The sequence below is a fragment of the Aplysia californica genome, unplaced genomic scaffold (genome assembly GCF_000002075.1).
Source record: "Aplysia californica isolate F4 #8 unplaced genomic scaffold, AplCal3.0 scaffold00451, whole genome shotgun sequence".
NCBI lineage: Eukaryota > Metazoa > Mollusca > Gastropoda > Aplysiida > Aplysiidae > Aplysia > Aplysia californica.
In genome coordinates this window covers 167756-186494 of record NW_004797721.1, presented here as the reverse complement: position 1 = coordinate 186494, position 18739 = coordinate 167756, and the positions used below count along the sequence as shown (strand labels likewise).

Genomic DNA, 18739 nt, shown 5'->3' with positions numbered 1-18739 from the left:
TGGCTATAATTTGGGCTTCGCGATAAAACAATGTCGCATAAACTTCGAAATCCTGTTTCAAAACTGAATCAAAACTTCCGATTTTCGGTGGAAACACTTGACCCGGAAGTCAACTTTATATTGTGACCTTTATTTTAACATGGATATGTGGATTGGAATAGAAACCAAGTTAAAATTTTGGCGGCTTAGCGTACTGACGGCACTCTAGCCGCGCCGCCCCCCACGGCTCGGCGTAGTGAATGAGTTAAATCAGGCGCTCGTCAATTTTTGGACATAAGGAATTATTGGTATCATCTGAAAGGTTGTTTATTTGCCTTGGTACATGGGTTGGATCGGAAGAGGAGAAAGGGCAGGCTCTTTTGAACAGATACCTGTGGCAAACAAATGAGAAAAATGAGAACGAAAGAACGAGCATTCTAAGGGATATAGAAGGAAGATACTGGGAAGGAGAGGAAGAGTTAAAAGTCACATTGGAGGCTGTTCGAAATATACTTAAGACGGCACCTGACACAGCACCAGGCCCAGATGGGGTGCGTTATTCCCACATCAAGGATCTGGATGACCTCAAGTTGGAGAGTCTCGCAAACATCCTGGATATTAGTTTGCATGACGGGTTGGTTCCACAAGATTGGCTGGACAGTTATCTTACACCCCTACCAAAGCCAGGGAAGGACCCCACAAAAATTGAGTCCTTCAGGATTATCACAATGCAAAACACGGTGGGGAAACTAATGGAAAAAATGGTGTCAAGATGGCTGTCCAATTTCTTGGAGTGCAACAATCTGATACCTGTGGAACTTGGCAGCTACCGCCCTGGTAAGGACACCTGGAGGAATGCAGCAATTTTGGCCTCCGACATATGCGACGGTTTTGAGGAGGGAAAAGAGACACTAGTCTCCGCAATAGATCTAAAGATGCATATAACCGGGTGCCCTTTAGCTTGATCATGCAAACTATGATCAATATGAAAATCGACTCTGAATTGGTGATCTTGGTAGGAAATGCCTTGTTAAATAGAAAGGTTTCCTTGTGCCTTGGCAGCTGGGCTTCTGAACCTATTATCATAACCCCAGGACTGCCCCAGGGATCGGCCCTGTCACCAGTCTTGTTCAATATATACACCATCGGTCTTACAGCCAATCAATTGGAGGGACCTGGCCGTACGCTAAGCTTTGCAGATGATGTATTGGTATATAGGCAGGGGAGAGATCGGGAACTGATTGCAAGGAGCATGCAAGAGGAATTAGATCGAATTGGTGAATGGTGCGAACAGAACAATGGAAAACTTAATCCAGCGAAGGCAGGGGTACTGTTGACCAGTCTCAACAATAAGGCAGTCAAGGCTATCATGCCTACTGTCAATATACAAGGTACGCAGTTGGAAAGGCAAGAGAAATTGAAGTAACTGGGCATTACCTTTGACCGCATCCTCTTGGCAAAAGACCATGTGACAAACATTATCACCAGAGCAAGGAAAGGACTTGTTGCACTGAGAGTGATGGCTGCATCTATGCCCCAACGCGCCCTTATGATCATGCTGCAAGCGGTTATACTGTCTGTCGTGGACTATGGCCTTGGTATGCTCACCCTATCCAAAACCCAGCTATATCGCCTCGAAGTCATTCAAAATGAAGGAATGAGAACTGTTCTGGGATGCACCCGTGACACAGCAGCATCAGCGATGAGATATCTGCTGGACCTGCCAATGTTAACCCACCGACACAAGCTAGCACAAGTCAAGGCCTACCTTCGAGTAACAGCAGACGAACGTCACCCTCTACATCTGAAAATAGGAAACCAAGTACGCCAAAGATTGAAAAGATGATTTTCATGGATGGTGCAGGCAGAGCGGACTCTCGATATGTGTTGTGAAATCGAGGACATAAGAAGAGGATGTGACTGGATGAGGCCGGAGAAAGACATAAGCAACTTCATGAAGGTGATTGCTACGCTAGGTCGAGAGTGTCGCGAGTGGCCAGCAAGTGCAACTAATGCGGAAATTGTGGCCATCCTTGAGGAAAATTCAGTGATGGGTGATGTTGTCGTCTTCACAGACGGATCAGTGAGGTGTGGCCAGAAATCTGGGTGGGCGTTCAGTGCTCAAGTTGATGGGAAGATAATTAAAGAGCAGTCTGGAGCATACGAGTGCACTACATCGAGCATGGCAATGGAGGTCAAGGCAATAACAGAGGCGCTGGAATGGATCAGTATGGAAGCGTATAAACATGTCCTGTTCGTCACAGATTTGATGAGCACCCTAAAAAAAATCAGGAGTGGGTGGCTCTACAGTGACTGGAGATCTTCCATTGCTAATAGCCACCTCCTAAGGATTACATGGGTGTTCTGCCCTGGTTACGCCGGGGTGCACGGAAATGAGCGTGCTGATGAACTTGCTGGCAAAGCAGCACCCAATGGCGGAATCATGCTCGACCCACCTGTGGTGATCGCCAGATGCAAGGAGAGCCTTCACGACCAAGAGGAGACAGACTCCCACACACTCAGCACAGTAAAAGAAAAGTGTGTGCGGGGCACAGCGAATAAAAGTTTGCTCCGAGGAGTGGTCAGGCGTGTCTCAAACCAGCTCCTCGTGGAGACAATTAGCAGGAAGACCCTGAGGTGGACGCTGGAAAGGAGAGATGAGCAGCTATGGACATGTGCCGCCTGCTATGATTCTAGCTCTGGATCCAAGTAAATCCAAGTATTTGCCTTGCTTTCAATGAACAAAATTTACATTTCTCTGAAGTAGAAGTCAAGATATTTACGAATGAAGGAGGTGGGGTTTCAGAGGTAAAATTAGGGAGAAAATGACCATCAAAGTTTGGTGACTTCCATAGCTTAAAAGTCCTTGGAAACTACAAATTAAAATTTTTTGTGCCTTTAATCAACTTTTTTTTCATAAAATGCACACATAGAAGTGTTTTTGAATGGACATACAAGGTGTTGAGCAAAAAAACAAGTATTTAAAAAAAAATTTCAAAGTGGCCGAAAAATGCCGGTTTCTCGGGTTTCCTTATTTTGACGAGCGCTTGATTTCACCACGCTGCCTCACATTTGTAGGTCGTTCCATGTGTTAAAATAAGGTTCTCTTCTCATGTACATCACGGACATAGCTGATCAAATGAAAGAAATTTTTTGAGTAATTTCAGTTCAGATAAGTACAATTTTGAATATCTTGAATATGGTGACTTATTTCATAGGTACAATGGAAGCCGGCTGAAGAGTTTGATGGGTTTTGTAACTATGATTTTGTCTCCAACAGGCAAAAATATGTTGACTTGTATGTGGACTACATTCTGAACAAATCAGTGGAGACTCAATTCTCAGCCTTCAGCGAAGGATTCTTGTCTGTTTGTGGCGGCGAGGTCTTGGTAAGTGGATGCACATTTTACTTGAAATTGTTTATCACGGTTTAGTCTGCATGCTTGACTCTCAGAAGTTTTCTATCTTGTCCGTTAATGTCAATGCAGTTTTACTTTTGATTTCATTGACAAATTTTGCTTGATCGCATACATTATCATGCTTTTAATCTTAAGTCTAAGAACAAAAACTGATTTGCTCAAAACAAGGAATTTGAATCTAATCATTTCTGGCTGTCGAATGCCTTTTCAAGGTGTAAGATGTTTTGTGTAGGAAATTTACTCCAAGGACATTAATAAACTTTGTTTTTGTATATTTATTCAGAAGGAAAGAATGGAAATAAAAGGTAACGTTAATTTATATACCTGGAAATTTGGTTGACATTAGTGTAAATAGCATCTTAAACTGGTAGTTCTGTGATTTTCCTTCCATCCTGGGGTAGGAAATAAAGCAGAGGCTGTAGGTGCAATGCCAAAATAAAAAATCAGACTCCATCACAGAGAGATCGTAAGAAACATGAATGGGTATGTTGGTGTCTGTTGTATTATACTGAGAAGTTGTTTGAGGAGATAAAGAAGAGAAAGACGCTATTAAGAGCATAGTTGCTGTGTGTTGTTGAAACTCCAAAATAATATTATAATAATAATATCTATTGAAAGTTGGATTTTCCTCCCCCCCCCCAGAGCAACCAAGTCCTCTCATCGCCAGAGATGGGGGCAGGGGAAGGCATGGCAGGTCCCAGAGGGGTAATGTTATCAGAGAGAAAGACGCAAATGGTCTCTGCACCTTCTCCGCAGTCATAGGGCTCTCCGATAAATGCATGCTTAATACGTATATGTAGCTGGGTATTCCCTATGTAAAGTCACATCCAGTACAGTGCTGACAATGAACCTCTGCTTCCCACCCCACCCATACCTGTCCCAACTCCAGGTCAAAGAAAGGTTGTCGATGGAGAGAGGAGAAAAGAAAATTGATAATAATGATTATACAGTAGTCTCCGCCTAAGATCCCACCGCTTACGATCCCGGTTCGCTTAAGATCCCGCTGTTTTAAGAAAACATAATTTTTTCTATACAAAAGTCACCCCTAAGATCCCGCTCTGATTCACTCTGAAGGTCTACATTCGGCTAAGATCCCGCATTTCAGATCATAATTTGCGGAACAAAAACCCGGGCGGGTACAGCCGATCAACCAAGAGTGAAAAGTTGAGATCAATAAACTGTCCGTCCCGTCAAAGATCAGCCACTATCGTGAATGTGATCACATACACGTTGTAAAACTCGGGTGAAACGGTGCAATGTGTGCCCCAGACAGGATCACACCGGGGTGTGAACTGACCGACACGTTTGTTTTCCCCACACATCGCTCTAACACCTGAGCTCTCCCCCTAAACTTACATCACTCGCTGGGTGGGTAGGGCCTACACGTTCGTTCCAGGCGGGATCACATCGAACCGTGAACTCTTCTCTGACCATTGCAGCAGTTGTCTCTACTCCCGAATTTGCTAGACAGACTGAATTTTAATTGGTGTGTTCACAATGTAATGGTGTGTAACGACACAGGCGGTTTGGGGGGGGGGGGGGCTTGATCAGAGACGGAAAGCTGTAAATTTTCGACAGGTAAAGGGGAGGGGCAACTGGATAAGTGTAGATTTTAAGACTCATGATAGGATAATAAGTGAAAATGGCATGCCTCATGCCACTATGCACTGAGATAGGTCATCAAAGTTAACCATTCTTTGCTCGCCATATGTCATAAACCCACCAAGGGTTCACGTCAGGTCATTTTAGAGTGGAGGGAGATTATTTTACCGATTCTGAGCCTTACATGGATCGCCATAGATTCTTCCCTGGGATCATCGGTTAAGATCCCGGTTCGCCTAAGATCCCGCTTTTCCTTGCTCCCGAGCACTGGGATCTTAGGTGGAGACTACTGTAATAATTAAATTTAAGGAAATAAAATAAAGCAATAAAACAATAAATAGGAAGAGTAAGATATAAAATAAAGTATTATGTGTCTCTTTTCAGGATCACCCGTTGACCCGTTAGCTTCCTCTTTTTTTTTTCTCCTATTCGAAGAGTACTAATCCCCCCCCACCAGGCAGAGGTGGGTCTATTTGGGGGGGACATTAGTGTAAAAAAAACTTTGAAATAAATGCCCTCTAGATAATGAGGTTCTCTTACCTTATTTCATATAAATTATGTGGCTGTCTATCTGTCTGCCCGCATGCCTTCCTGCTTGTGTGTCTGCCTGTCAGTCTCTGTTGACCGATTTTTCCTGTCCTGTATATCTTCATGCAGGAGCTGTTCCACCCCCAGGAGCTTCAGGCCATGGTTGTAGGCAATGAGGACTATGACTTCCTTGAGCTAGAAAAGGTACAGCTTTTCTCATATGGCTGCTGCTGCTATAATGATATAATCGTTCTTACCTCAGTAATGATTATACTGATTATGAATAATGATGATGTAAAAAAGAATTATATTGACGATATAACTATGATAGATATAATGATAGTATGATAATATTAATAGTAGTGATAATATCACATTTGATATAAATGAAATGGATTAAGTAGTAATGACAATAATAATAATACAAATAATAATAATAATAATAGATATGACAATACCTAGAATACAGATAATAATGAAAAGAAAAGACAATCTTATGGTGATATGCACAACCAGGCATTTGAACTTGGTTCATTCTCTAGTTCGTCAAGTATCACAGTGGAGTCCACATATAACGAGTCCGGAAAAAACGAGAAGTCTTTTGTAAAGGCACTATTCTAAAACCTCGTTTTTTTTCTCCTCTTTACCTTTGTAAATAGAATACTACTATAGCGCTATCAGACAAACATGCGAGTCGGTTATAAGGGAATATTGCTGCTGCTGTGCACAGCGCATAGGCCAATTATACATCATGCAAAACCTCGCCAGTTGAGAAAGTTGTTAGTGATCTTGCGAAACTAAGAATAGGAGAGCCCATGTGTGTCAACAATGAAGGCCGGAGCAACTGAGTAGGGAGGGTGTGGCATGCGCAGACAAGCAGAACGCATCGTGTGATAGGTCAGCGTAAGCCTAGTTTAGATTATCAAGGCCTACCATGCCTCTCACTTCTCCGATGCGGGGATGGAGAGGTCACAGCAATGTGATGGATGGAGCAAATGTGTGACGTGCGCAAGCAAACGGAATGCACCACAGGGTGGGGTGGGGTGGGGGAAAACACAGCGGGTGAGTTAGCCCAGAGCCCTTTCTTTTCTGATCGCCAACGCCGAGCTGTCAGTCCACATCGATAGATGTAGCGCTAGAGAAACAAACCTAATTCGATTTTTGATCAAGTAAGACCTAGCCTAGAGGTCATGTTGAAACAAAGTCATCATCAGGGGAGATAGCAAAAAGAAAAAAAGAACACCAAACTCATAGATTAGGCTTACTTTACATTTTCCCTTGAATTTACTACAGGATCCCTCATAGCGAGGATCCTGCTATAACGGACATTTTGCTCCGGTCCCCTCCCTCTCGTTATAACAGGATTCCACTGTATTGTAGGCCTATTTATTAAGGTGTTGGTGAATCTGGAATTGAAGCCTCCCATGGCATCTTTAAACCCCTTCAATGACATATTGAAGTACCTGGTATGTCATGGAATTTCTCAATTACTTGTCACATCTGATGTGGTATCCCCCATTTTTATTTTCAGAACACTGACTACAAAGGAGAGTACCACAGGTATCACCCTACCATCAAATTCTTCTGGGAGGTGTTTCATGAGATGAGTCTTGAAGACAAGAAAAAATTCCTCAGTAAGTGTTTGTTCTATGCAAAATGAATGCAGATTGTCACTAGTGTTGTTAAAAATAGTGTGGCTATTTTCGTGCAAGTGTGGGTGTAAAAGAGGAATACTTCTGAGTTTTTATTATCTGGTTACTGGATAAAAACAAGCTAACACATTCTACTGTTTTGTTTCCGCAGTGCTTGCCTGAGAAAGATAAGAGAACATATATGTCTTTTTTTTATACTATTCCTTCTTGTCTCGTTTCTACCCATTAATTTTGATCAATGTGTAGAGGCTCAGGCTATCAACATTTAAGTCCTGTTTTTTTTCACCACTTTGTCTCTTGGCTGTAATATTGTGTTTATGTCTAGGATCACTGATGTATACTGCTACTGCTTAGCGAGACAAACTAAAATTGTTGCTATATTCTTGTTTATATGTCTCTTATTCATTGAAACTTTTTCCATCTACAGTGTTCCTCACTGGCAGTGATCGTATTCCTGTGTTTGGCATGAAGTATGTCAAGGTATGATGATCTTTGTATAGCAGCTTTCTTGTTTCATATCCATATTTACATTTTTAAAAATAGTAGGCATTCCAAATGATGATATTTGTGGTGTATTGGTCTACATTGTTTTATCATGATAATTGCAAGTTTGGCTTAGTAGTCCAGTGTGTATGGAAAATGCAGGTTGATGAAGATGATACTTTATTATCCCAGAGGGAAATATCTTCTTCAACCTGCGTTGTGTGAGGAATTGTCAATCTTCTGCTCTATGTTCCTTGTTTCCTGAGTTAAGTTTTGATACATTTTGTGCTCAGTATGAATTTCATAGAGAAAACTGTGTTCCTTCTTTACTTAGTTTTGATATCTCATACTTTTGTAGCTTAAAAAATTCTTACTATATATATGATAATGCAATGTTTCTCATTTCACCGCGCGGAGCAATAAAATGTTTTTTCCTTTTTGTCCAAGTAAGCTCAGATCCTGTTGATTTTTTTATATTTAGATTTAATATTTTCATTTGACTTTGTTATTGTCTTAGGATTAGCTTTTATCCTTGTTAGTTAAATCTTTTTATCCGGGCTACGAGTATACTCGTAACGAGGACCAGTTCGGGCTACGAGTATTCCTGGAACAGCGATACGGTCTCGTCAAAGAAGCTAGTTCTGCTTGTAATTACCAAAATACGCAAATACGGCGATGCTAGCTCTGTCTGAATATTTTAATTTTCCAATGAACAGTGGTTTCTTTGTTTTTGATGGGTGTAGAAGCTTGAAAGATGTCTCGAAAACGCACATTCACGACCGACGAAGTACTTTTTGAAGTGGCGCTGGGTTGTGAGGGGGAATGATACTAATTTGATGAAAGTGACTCTGAAATAAGTGCCGTAACTTCCGTTGTGGATGATAAGAAACAGGACTTAGACTCATCTAATAGCGATTCAGATCATGGTGAAGGGGTCAGTACTGGAGTTTGTGCTCGATGGGTAGGGCTAGATCTAGCTATAAAATCCAATGGGACGTTGTGGGCGCGGCAATCAGGGTCAAGTTCGAGGGTGGAATACACCTCAAAATCTACATTGTGCTATTGGTGTATTTCCTAACCACATACATTAAAAAAAAACTACATTCAATTTCTAATATAACTGCCAAATTTTCTTAAAACCTTAGAGTAAATGTAAGAATTATAGCACTTTGAACTATACGCACTGACTTCCGACTCATACGGCGCGGCGGTCCCAGGACTGGTACAGAGTCCGTGGGGGTACGGCTAGGATATCTTTATGCTCCAATGTTATGTGCTTCATTATACAAAGTAGAGTTGTTCTTTTTACATAGTTAGGATGAGCGATGCTTCTTGTGTAATATGATTTCATGATTTATATTTCCGCTTGACTGTTATTGAGGTGGTCATGAGCTGAAAGCACTCTTTGAAAAACACATGAATATCTCCTATGACTTTCTTCAGATTATCATCCAGCCAACATGTGGTGGGGAGAAGTTCCTGCCTGTGGCTCACACATGCTTCAATGTGCTCGACCTGCCCAAGTACAGCACAAAGGAAACATTGCAGGACAAGCTTCTGTTGGCTATTCAGCAAACAGAAGGATTTGGTCTCGTTTAAGGACTTCCGTACAGAGACACCAACATTTTGGAGCTGTTAGTTGTGGACTTTTGATTTCTGTTTGAAGCCAAAATGATACCCTTCAACAACAGCCACAAGTCCAGGATGTTCTTCTTTGCTGTTGAACTGGTTGTTATTGCTTTGATCAGAACTTATTAGATGTAGTGCCCTGCCATTTCTTGTTGGATATGTATACCTAGGGTCTTATAAGAGTATAGAAGCCACTGTAGCAAACGTTATAAATAGGTCCTGTAAAGAGGCCTTGATTAGTGGGGTGCTTTTCTGCTGATAGAACGTAGCTAGAGTGGTTTTGAATTTTAAATTGAGAACTTATTTATTTGCTTGGAGTATAGATGTATAGAAATTTAATCAGCATGCAATCCTGCTAATGTTTGACACAAGAGAAACCCCACAAACACAACGATAAAGAAGTTGTCTTATATTGTTACAATAAATGGGACAAAAGCTGAAACTGAAATAAGAAGGGGCCAACTCACACAACAAGTAGTCATCCATAAAGAATCATGAACACAGCTGCCCATTATGGGCTTCTGAGTTCTTTCTCCAAGAATTATTTTGATGTAGAACTTGATCAGTTTTTCGATAATTTTTTCTGAAGATTAACGACAAACACTTCTAATCTTTTATAAAAATCTTTTTCAAGAAAAATTGTGCATGAAACAATACTTTCAGCCTTAACAATGTTGGCAAATCAATTTATTATAGTCCATAACAAATAAAAATGAAACTTTCTCTTGATCTCTATGGAATGGCAGAAAATTACTGAATGCATCGATTGTTTTAATTAAAGCTTTGGCATAAAATGCTCCAGATCAAATCAAATTTGACTTCAGATGAAGTAATTTTTTAATAACCAAAACTGTAAGCAAATAATCATTTTATTTTATAGAGATGGATACATGGTCTTAATAAGTTTGTGTCGTCAATTTAGCTCTTTGAATATTCTCGGAGGAAGGTGGGTATAGTAACAACTCTACTAAGTGTAACATAAAGGGTACAAAGCGTCAAGTTTTTGAAACAAAATAATATGAAAAAGATGATAAACCCTTATTACCACTAAAATTCAGTTTCCTTGCTTATTTCAGCCTTAGTATCCATGTTTATGACATTTGACTATATGTTGTGCCATTGTTTCACATATCGTCGTTGAGATTCACAAACCGGCTACATGCAGAAAGGCAAATTTTACAGGAGGGATAAAAAACTGATTATTGTTGAAACGCGCTGCACAATCTTTCATATTTTGTACAAAAGGTTAAGTTATAAGTGTTGGGACCAAATACTACTTGATTTTTCATAAATGCTACAACCGATAGTTTTATTTAGCATGTAGCCAGTTATAGAATCTCAAAAAATGTGCTGCACAATACAGGTGGTCGGTTCTCTGTAGGTGGCCGGTTCGTGCATGCCGCTTCCCCGCCCAGCCGTGATATGAGGCGGCATGTAGCCGGTTTGGCGCAGCTGTGTGCCACTGTTCGCGGTCATAATAAGTATAGGCCGAGATCTACGTAGACGACGGCAAGTTATAGGCCCAATATATAAACTAATAGATCTATCTTAATGAAACTGACTGGTTCAAACTGGGTTCGAATCTTAACCTGGTCGATTCATACACAAAATGCTTTAGAATAGAATGACATGTTTAGTGCTTTGACTGGTCCTTCCTTTATCAGTAAATTAATTGACCCTGGTTACTGGGAGGTGTGGGTTGAAACTTTGTTACCAGTCGATTCATGACGCAGATTTTAATAAATGTAACGTCCTAGTTGCTCTCTCGCCTAGTATTTTACATTATGTGACCAGTACTAGGAGAAGTCGTCGACCTGGTGTCTGAAGGCCAATACTGTGAACATGTGCAATGGTTAAGGTTCAACGCCCTATCGACACTTAGGTTATTCAAGAAGAAGGGGGGGGGGGGAGAATACATCTGCCCATGTGGAAATTTAGCTGTACTTCGTGAAATATCCCAATGTGCCAGGTCATCAATTGTTTGACTAGAATGGTTGATAAGAAGACTGACCGTAATTAAATTGTTTAAAAAGCCAGGACAAGACTTTTTTTTGAGTATTAGTCTGAGAAACCTCCACTTTTGTTTGATATCCCCCAAGGGCAGGGCCTTGTTATGACACATGTTGGTCTCAGGGTTCTAATCAAGATCGGGAGGCTATGGGTTTAATTCTCAGCTGAGTTATAATAACATATCAAATTTGGTCACTTTGCATCTTATTGTCTGGGGCATGATTGAAAGAATATAGTAACCAGTATCGTTTGATTGCATCTAGGTGGGTGTCATTTCTTCCTGTACATTATCTTTCATCATTTCTCACGCTTGAGTTTCTATATTATAATAAACAATGATACTGTGTAAGCTACATGGACGAAAAAAATCACATTTGAATTTAATGGTTGCGAGTCTCTACTTTCCCTATCAGCATTGTTTGGTGCTAGTTAGTTGACAGAGTCATGGTAAAATGGACGGTAGTTAACTGGCATGACCTCTTACATCATTTGGAGATGTTAGTATTTCTCCTTTTTCATTTTCCAGGAGCTATTGTAGACAGGCAGTAGGTCAACCAGCTCCCACTTGGGTTGGTTTGACCTCTTGGGAGAATTTGGTTGGGCTCACCTCATTGACTCATCAGGATACCCCTCTAGTCCGTTACCGCAGAGTCCACGACTTTCCTGTTGGTTGGAAATGCTCTTGTAATCCTGAAAGTCGTTGGTGTTTCCCATGGTATGGATGGGGTTTGAGCATGATGACTGTGTTGTATGGACGTACTGGGCTGACACATAGGTAGGGGAGTCTTCAACCTCCTCTCGATACAATTGAGCTCGGAAACCCACTTCCATTTGTAAGATGCTCCTTTTCTGGTATTCTTTGTTCAATTTGAACCCTGTTTCTAGCACAAAAAAGAAACGGCTTTGCCGAAGTCGAATATATCGGTTTTGGTATGTCCAATCATCACCGCATAAGAGTTACTTTTGGCAGCCAGGATTCCGTTCAGAAAGTTGATTATGTCGTTGCAAATTCGTTCGTTATGAGGCACCTTCTGTCTCTGCCAGACAAAGCCCATCATATCGTTCTTACCAATGTTGTAGAATCTGAAATGATGAAACGCCATTTTAATCTTGTAATACAGAAAAGACGCATTGATTCCTAGTGCCAAAGGAACAGCTGGCATGTCCATTCAACACCAGAGTGTTTGTCATCTTCACTTAAGGTTTTGATGGCCATTTCCTTGTTGACTGGCTTTCTGTGTTCTTTGTTCACACTTTTAATGTTTTAACCACGCGTGTTCATCCATGTTGCCGCAATAATCACGTAAACATCGTAATGATACTCTCAGGGACAGAACAAAGCCAAGTTGAGCTCGTCAAAAATTTGCTTCACCAGAGGGAGCGTTGCTCCATTTATGAATACTCTGAATAGAGTAGAGCCATTACACGTCAGCAAAACTTTGGAAAGGGGCCTCAAGGTACAGTCAGTTGAGGCATACAGTAATGCAATGATAATCGGGATAACTTGTTGAAGAATCCCTCAACACTGAGGACACATCGGCCACACGTGCATTCATTTTTGACTGCTCATTCATCACCCAGTTCCTGACACATCATATTCCAAAGTCCGATGGTTGACATAAAGAATTGTCAGCAAACTCTTCTTCCGTAAACTGTCAGCTATGTTGTTGAAAATACCTGAATGCGCTTTATTTTTTTAACCTTTGGTCTCTTCAGACCGTCTTGATTCAGATGCTGAAAGCACTTCCCCCGTTCACATCATCTTTTTTCAATGAATTACAAATGTCCTCTTCTTTCCTTATAACTGAATTCGTCACAATGGTATCTATTATTCTGACAAGAGCATCTTTTTGGAATTGTTGCGCAATTCTAGCTTTTGTTATTCCAACATTTTGGTCTTATTTCATCTCCAGCTGTGCTAGTCAATCTGTTACTTTCGAGAAGGCAGTCCCCCATTAATGATCAGTTTTACCATTTCCTTCTACCATTCCTGTTCTACCGACCTCCCTGCCGCACTTGTCCATAATCTTGTCACAAGAATCCATTCCTTCTGCATACATCACACCTAATATGCATTCCGCCGCCTTCCAATTCTATGTCCATAAATTCCCACGTGATTGCTGTCTACAGCTGTATGAATCTCTGGCATAAGTGTTTTTAAAAATCTCAAACTCAGGGTCTTTCTTAAGAAGACCATTGATACTTTCTGAAAGTGAAATGTTCAAAACACCAAGGTGAAGCGGAGTCGATGGTGATAGCCATGGGCAATACCGTGGCTCCATGATAGAAGTGAATCGTGGATAATTTGCTGGAGTGCGCTTGCCATCGTCCGAGGTCTTCTCCAATGTCTTTACCAGATTCAGCTTTATCAGGCATCTTCCTCGAGATAAGGCATCCATCATGTATCCTCAGCCAGATTCATGCTAAAATGTCAAGAAAGTGGTATTTGAAAAGGACTAGCATTAACTATAGAAGAACAGCATTAACATGGATGAACTATTCTGTGAACCTGACATAGATAGCCATTTTCTATTTCGGGAGGGTTTTTTTCTTTCGATGACTTGTTCTTAGTCCTTTCTTTACCAATCGTGAATCATAGATGACACCTGCGGAGGTTATTGCCTGGAGCCACTCTCTGCTATGTATATCTCTGGCATAATAATACCAAGACCAGATATTTGAATAGATAACTTTCTTGATGCATGATAAGTGAATCGCAAGAAAATGATGTCTGCCACAGTAGAGTATACACCACAACTTAAACATTTAATTTTGCGAAGAGACCAGTGAGTTATATCAGTTCACACCCATAGTCACAGCGCAAGATAATTCCAAGAACAAAAAGGATTGCATCCAGATTGTCAACAATGAAATAGTAACAATAAAGTGCATACTATTGTTAAAATATTTTCTGTAATATTCATAGATTCATAGTATTATTTTTGTATTACTACTTCTGCTGTTGCTTCAAACTGCCAGTACAAGAACTACTTCTGCTGCTGCTGCTGCTGCTGCTGCTGCTGCTGCTGCTGCTGCTGCTGCTGCTGCTGCTGCTGATGATGATGATGATGATGATGATGATGATGATGATGATGATGACGATATACTACAGCTATTACAGCTGCTCTGCTGCAGCTAACACTAGAGTGTGCTACAATACAACAATTAATGTAGACGAAGAAGAGGAAGAAGAAGAAGAAAAAGAGAGTTTGTTGTGAAAGTCCGGGCCCATAATGTAGCTGGTACTCTGTATAGGTCTTTCATGTTCTGGTCTCATCTAGATACATAAATAAGTTGACAAATCTAATCTAGTAAATCGAATCACACAAATGCTTTATATTACAAGTCACATTATTGTTGACTATAATATTATTTATCTTGATGAACACTGATAACAGTTTAAAATTCTGTTTAGTTCAAGAAAGAAAAAAAACAAACGTATGGAACGGTCGGGGTGATGCGCGGCGGGGAAGCATGTAGCTGGTTTTCGATGACACTTGTCAACGCGTGTCGGGACGGTCTGCTGAAACCGAAGCAGCTATGTACATGGCTGGTTTGGCGATGCTATTTTTTCATCAGCTGCAGGTGTTCGTTTTGGAAAGTCTCAATTAAAACATACTTTTAGGTTTTTTCAAACCTAATATTTATTGAGGACACATATTAGGCTATTTACTATTCATAAGCAAAATTGAAAAAATTGAAATTTTTGCATGTAGCCGGTTTGTGAATCCCATAGACAATATGTTTCCCTGTGTTTGACACTCAAATCTAAAGTTTTCATAATTTGTTCCCTCATATGTACACAATTTCCTCTATTCTTCTGAGGCTGCTGAGATCCAAAGTAAGAGCCTTTTTACAATTTTGCTCAGGTCTGGATTTCTATTTGTCCCAGTCTATCTGGTTGTATCTGTGAGTGCGAGTGAATGATTTAGGAAATGCAGAAAGTGTGACTTTTTCATGTGAAAGTGACTGAAAGTGTTAGTTTTAAAATTTCAGTGATGCCTTCTGACATCCGTACCTTCATGAACAGTTAGCCTTGGTGAATATAAATATTCTGGAGTAATTTTTGACTGTTAGGTTACATCATGTGATCATGGGGACCTACTAATGCTGTGGCTCGTATGACTGAGGCTTTGATGTAATTTGTCTGAATTAGCCCAGATTGAGCATTCTCTGACCTGTATCTGTTGGTGGAATTGAGTAGTTGATTGTACGGGAACCTCACATGATGCAACTACAGTCTTGAGGTATTTCTTGAAAGTCTGATTTGAAACTGAATATTTGAGGTATACTTAAAGTTAGAAGCCCTGAATGCTCTCTTGGAATCTCATTGATGAAAAAAAATTCGTCTTTTTAAAAACAAATTGTGCATTTAATTTATTCTCTGAATTGGACATGAGTTTAATGTGCATTCATGTATTTGGGTACGTGTGTTTGATAACTCACACCGTAGTATGTGTATGTACAGTTTTGAAGAAATGAAGTAGGAAGAAATAGTACAAGTTGGTCAGCTTTGGATGATGTTTCATTTTGATTATTGTGTGCACTAGTTTTGAAGTTGGCACGACTGGTAAATTTAGTTGAAATATCTGTGGATTGTGTCATATCAGTTTCTTAATGTTTTGTAAAATGTTTCACCAAAGATTGAAATGGACATATGTTATTATAGTTTGATGAGGTTTTTTTGTTGCCTTATTGAAGAAAAACCAATCAGAGTGAGTTGTTTGGTTGTGGAAGAGCAGCAGTGAAGACCTTTTTGTCTCTTGAAAATATGAGTGAGTGTCAATTATTTCTATGGTTAAAGAGAATTTGTTTTAATTTAAAACATTTATTTTGTTACTAAGAAAAGTTTGGACTCATTTTCACAATTTGCTTTCTTTTTTTACTCTTAGGCAGATGTGAATGAGTCCTTGCTTTCATTTAGTCATGACAAAATGTTTTAGTTTCATTGTGATTTATCTTTCAGTACCTCCACTTATCCTCTTTATGTTCTTAAAACTTTTAGCAAGAGCCTTGAAATTCTATGCTACAGTTCACCTTCAGATATCCCTTTTTAATTTTTGTTTTTTTGTTTCTGGGTAGTTATTTTAGTTAGGTTAACTGTATGTGTGGTGTGGGCATGTGGTAACTGTATAAGTAAGGTGAAAAAGTTGAAGGTGGAGTTTGAAAATTTTATTGAAAATACAGTAGTGTCTGCCTAAGATCCCACCTCTTACGATCCCAGTTTGCTTAAGGTCCCGCTGTTTTAAGAAAACAGAATTTTTACTATACAAATGTCGCCCTTAAAATCCTTTTCTGATTCACTCTGAAGGTCTAAATTTGGCTAAGGTCCCGCATTTCAGGTAAAAGTTTACGTGAAAAAAGCGGGTGGACACAGCTGATCAACCAAGAGTGAAAATTTGCGATCATTGAACTACCCGTTGCTTCACAGATCAATCACCCTCGTAAATGTGATCACATATGCGTTGTAAGTCATGCTGAAATGGTACATTGTTTGCCCGAGATGGGAACACACCGAGCTGTGAACTCGCCGATACGTTTGTTTTCTCCAAACATCGCACTCGCATCTGGGATCTCCACTGAAACTTACATCACATGCTGGGTGGGTAAGGTGAGACCTACAAGTTCACTCCTGGCGGGATCACATCGAACTGTGAACTCTTTCCCCGACCATTGCTGCAGTTGTCTCTACTCTAGAATTTGCAAGATGGACTGAAGTTTAATAGGTGTGTTCTACAGTAGGCCCTGGTGTGGTCACAACTAGATATTGAGACTCACGATAGGATAATACGTGAAAATGTCTTGCCTCAATTCACTGTGATTGGTCATCAAGGTTGATCATTCTTTGCTAGTCGTAAGTCATAAACCCACCCAGGGGTCACGTCAGTTCATTTTAGAGTGAAGGGAGACCACTTTACCTGTTGTGTGCCTGAACATTGGTAACCGTAGATTCTTCCCTTCGTCAGCCAAGATTCCGTTCGCTTAAAAATTAGATCCCGCATTTTCCTTGCTCCAGAGCACCGGGATCTAAGGCGGAGACTACTGTACTATTGACATGCTATATCAGGTCTCTGGTATGATAGAAGTGGTGTGTGAGGCAATGTGGTAATACTCTCTCTCTTTTATGTAGAGGTGTGGGTTTGATTCCAGAGCCATTATTTTTTTAATGGCTTTTCCAGTATGTCTCACTTGGATTTGTCTCCTTATACTGACTTCTTGGCCCATCTGAAATAGGAACGGAATGTATGCTTTTTATATGAAAGAAAAGAAAGAATTGAACTAAGGTTTTTTAAAAAATTGCAGTGAGGCTTTGGCACTATCTGTAATAGTTAATGTGTGTCGAAACGTTTTTAAAATTTCATACATTTTTTAAATGCATCTGTTGACCCTGAAATAAATCGTATCACATATTTTTGTCCAGAAATGTTGCTGTTTGTAGGCTTGTCATTATTATATTGTTTGTCAAAAGGTTCTGACTTGGTAGGGTGTCAGAAAAAATCGGAATTTCTATTTCCTGAAAAGTTTGTTGATTGTCATACAACTATGTTCACAATTGAAACTGGAAAAGTGAGTCATTGCATTTATTACAATGTTAGGGAAAGATTGAAGGATGTTGTCTGTGTTTCCTCTCTTGATTTACGTGTGGCTTTAACCTTGTGGAATAGATGGTACAGAGGCTCAATGTCATGATTAATTATTTTCATCGTTGGAGAACACTCTGCTGTACATATTCTGTGACATTGATTGATTTTTGTTACGATGATGAAAGAACTTCGAATACAATACAGTCATTTTGCAGAAAAATGCTTCTGTCTTTTTGTGTTAATGTAATTATTCAGGTTAGCCTTAGTGCTGCTACCATAATGACAGTAGATGGTACCACCTGCAGCTGTTCCTACTGCCTTGTAGTTGTGCATACGGGAGTATGAAAGGTTAAGGGAGTAAACCCTAAACAAATCCGGAGGGAGGGCCCCTAAGGTAGTCGACAGGGAGGAACAATTCGAACTATCTTCTGGCAGCCCCTGCCACTTTACTGGTTCCAAATGTATTGACCTCGTCTCTCCCTTGGACTAAATCAGCTAAGTCGAGAGGGGGCGCGTGCAAATTGGGCCAGGCACGTTCTCCATATAGTCAGGCCCAGACATTTAGCTTAGTCAAGATTTCAAGATTTCTGGGAGGACGCTGCAAAAGAGCAAATACAGCGGATCAGACCCACAGCTCAACCACAGCTACAACAGCATTTATATGATTATGGAGAGGACACTTCATCATTGTTGAGACGAGCAAGGGAAAAACACGGGAGGTGGCAGTTTACGGGTTATAAGACATCCTTATTTGGCGAAACAGGATGTCGCCGCGGGTCACCTTTGAGGATGAGAGTGACTATCAGCTACCGCCCGTCTCAAACTGGGCTGCCCCCAGTCAGTAAGGTGATAA

At 40.4% G+C, this 18739-nt stretch overlaps 1 protein-coding gene across 7 annotated transcripts in view; it reads left to right on the top strand.

Annotated features, from left to right (window-relative positions):
- Positions 1-18108, top strand: part of LOC101851139 (probable E3 ubiquitin-protein ligase HERC4) — a 57106-nt gene extending 38998 nt beyond the window's left edge. For all 7 annotated transcript variants that reach the window (XM_035971515.1, XM_035971513.1, XM_035971516.1 and 4 more), the window contains exons 26-30: positions 3260-3368; positions 5658-5732; positions 7060-7162; positions 7608-7660; positions 9107-18108. In XM_035971515.1, coding sequence (XP_035827408.1) covers positions 3260-3368; positions 5658-5732; positions 7060-7162; positions 7608-7660; positions 9107-9262 — 496 coding nt within the window. In that variant the 3' untranslated portion in view covers positions 9263-18108. The remainder of the gene's footprint in view (positions 1-3259; positions 3369-5657; positions 5733-7059; positions 7163-7607; positions 7661-9106) is intronic.
- Positions 18109-18739: the final 631 nt, after the last annotated feature.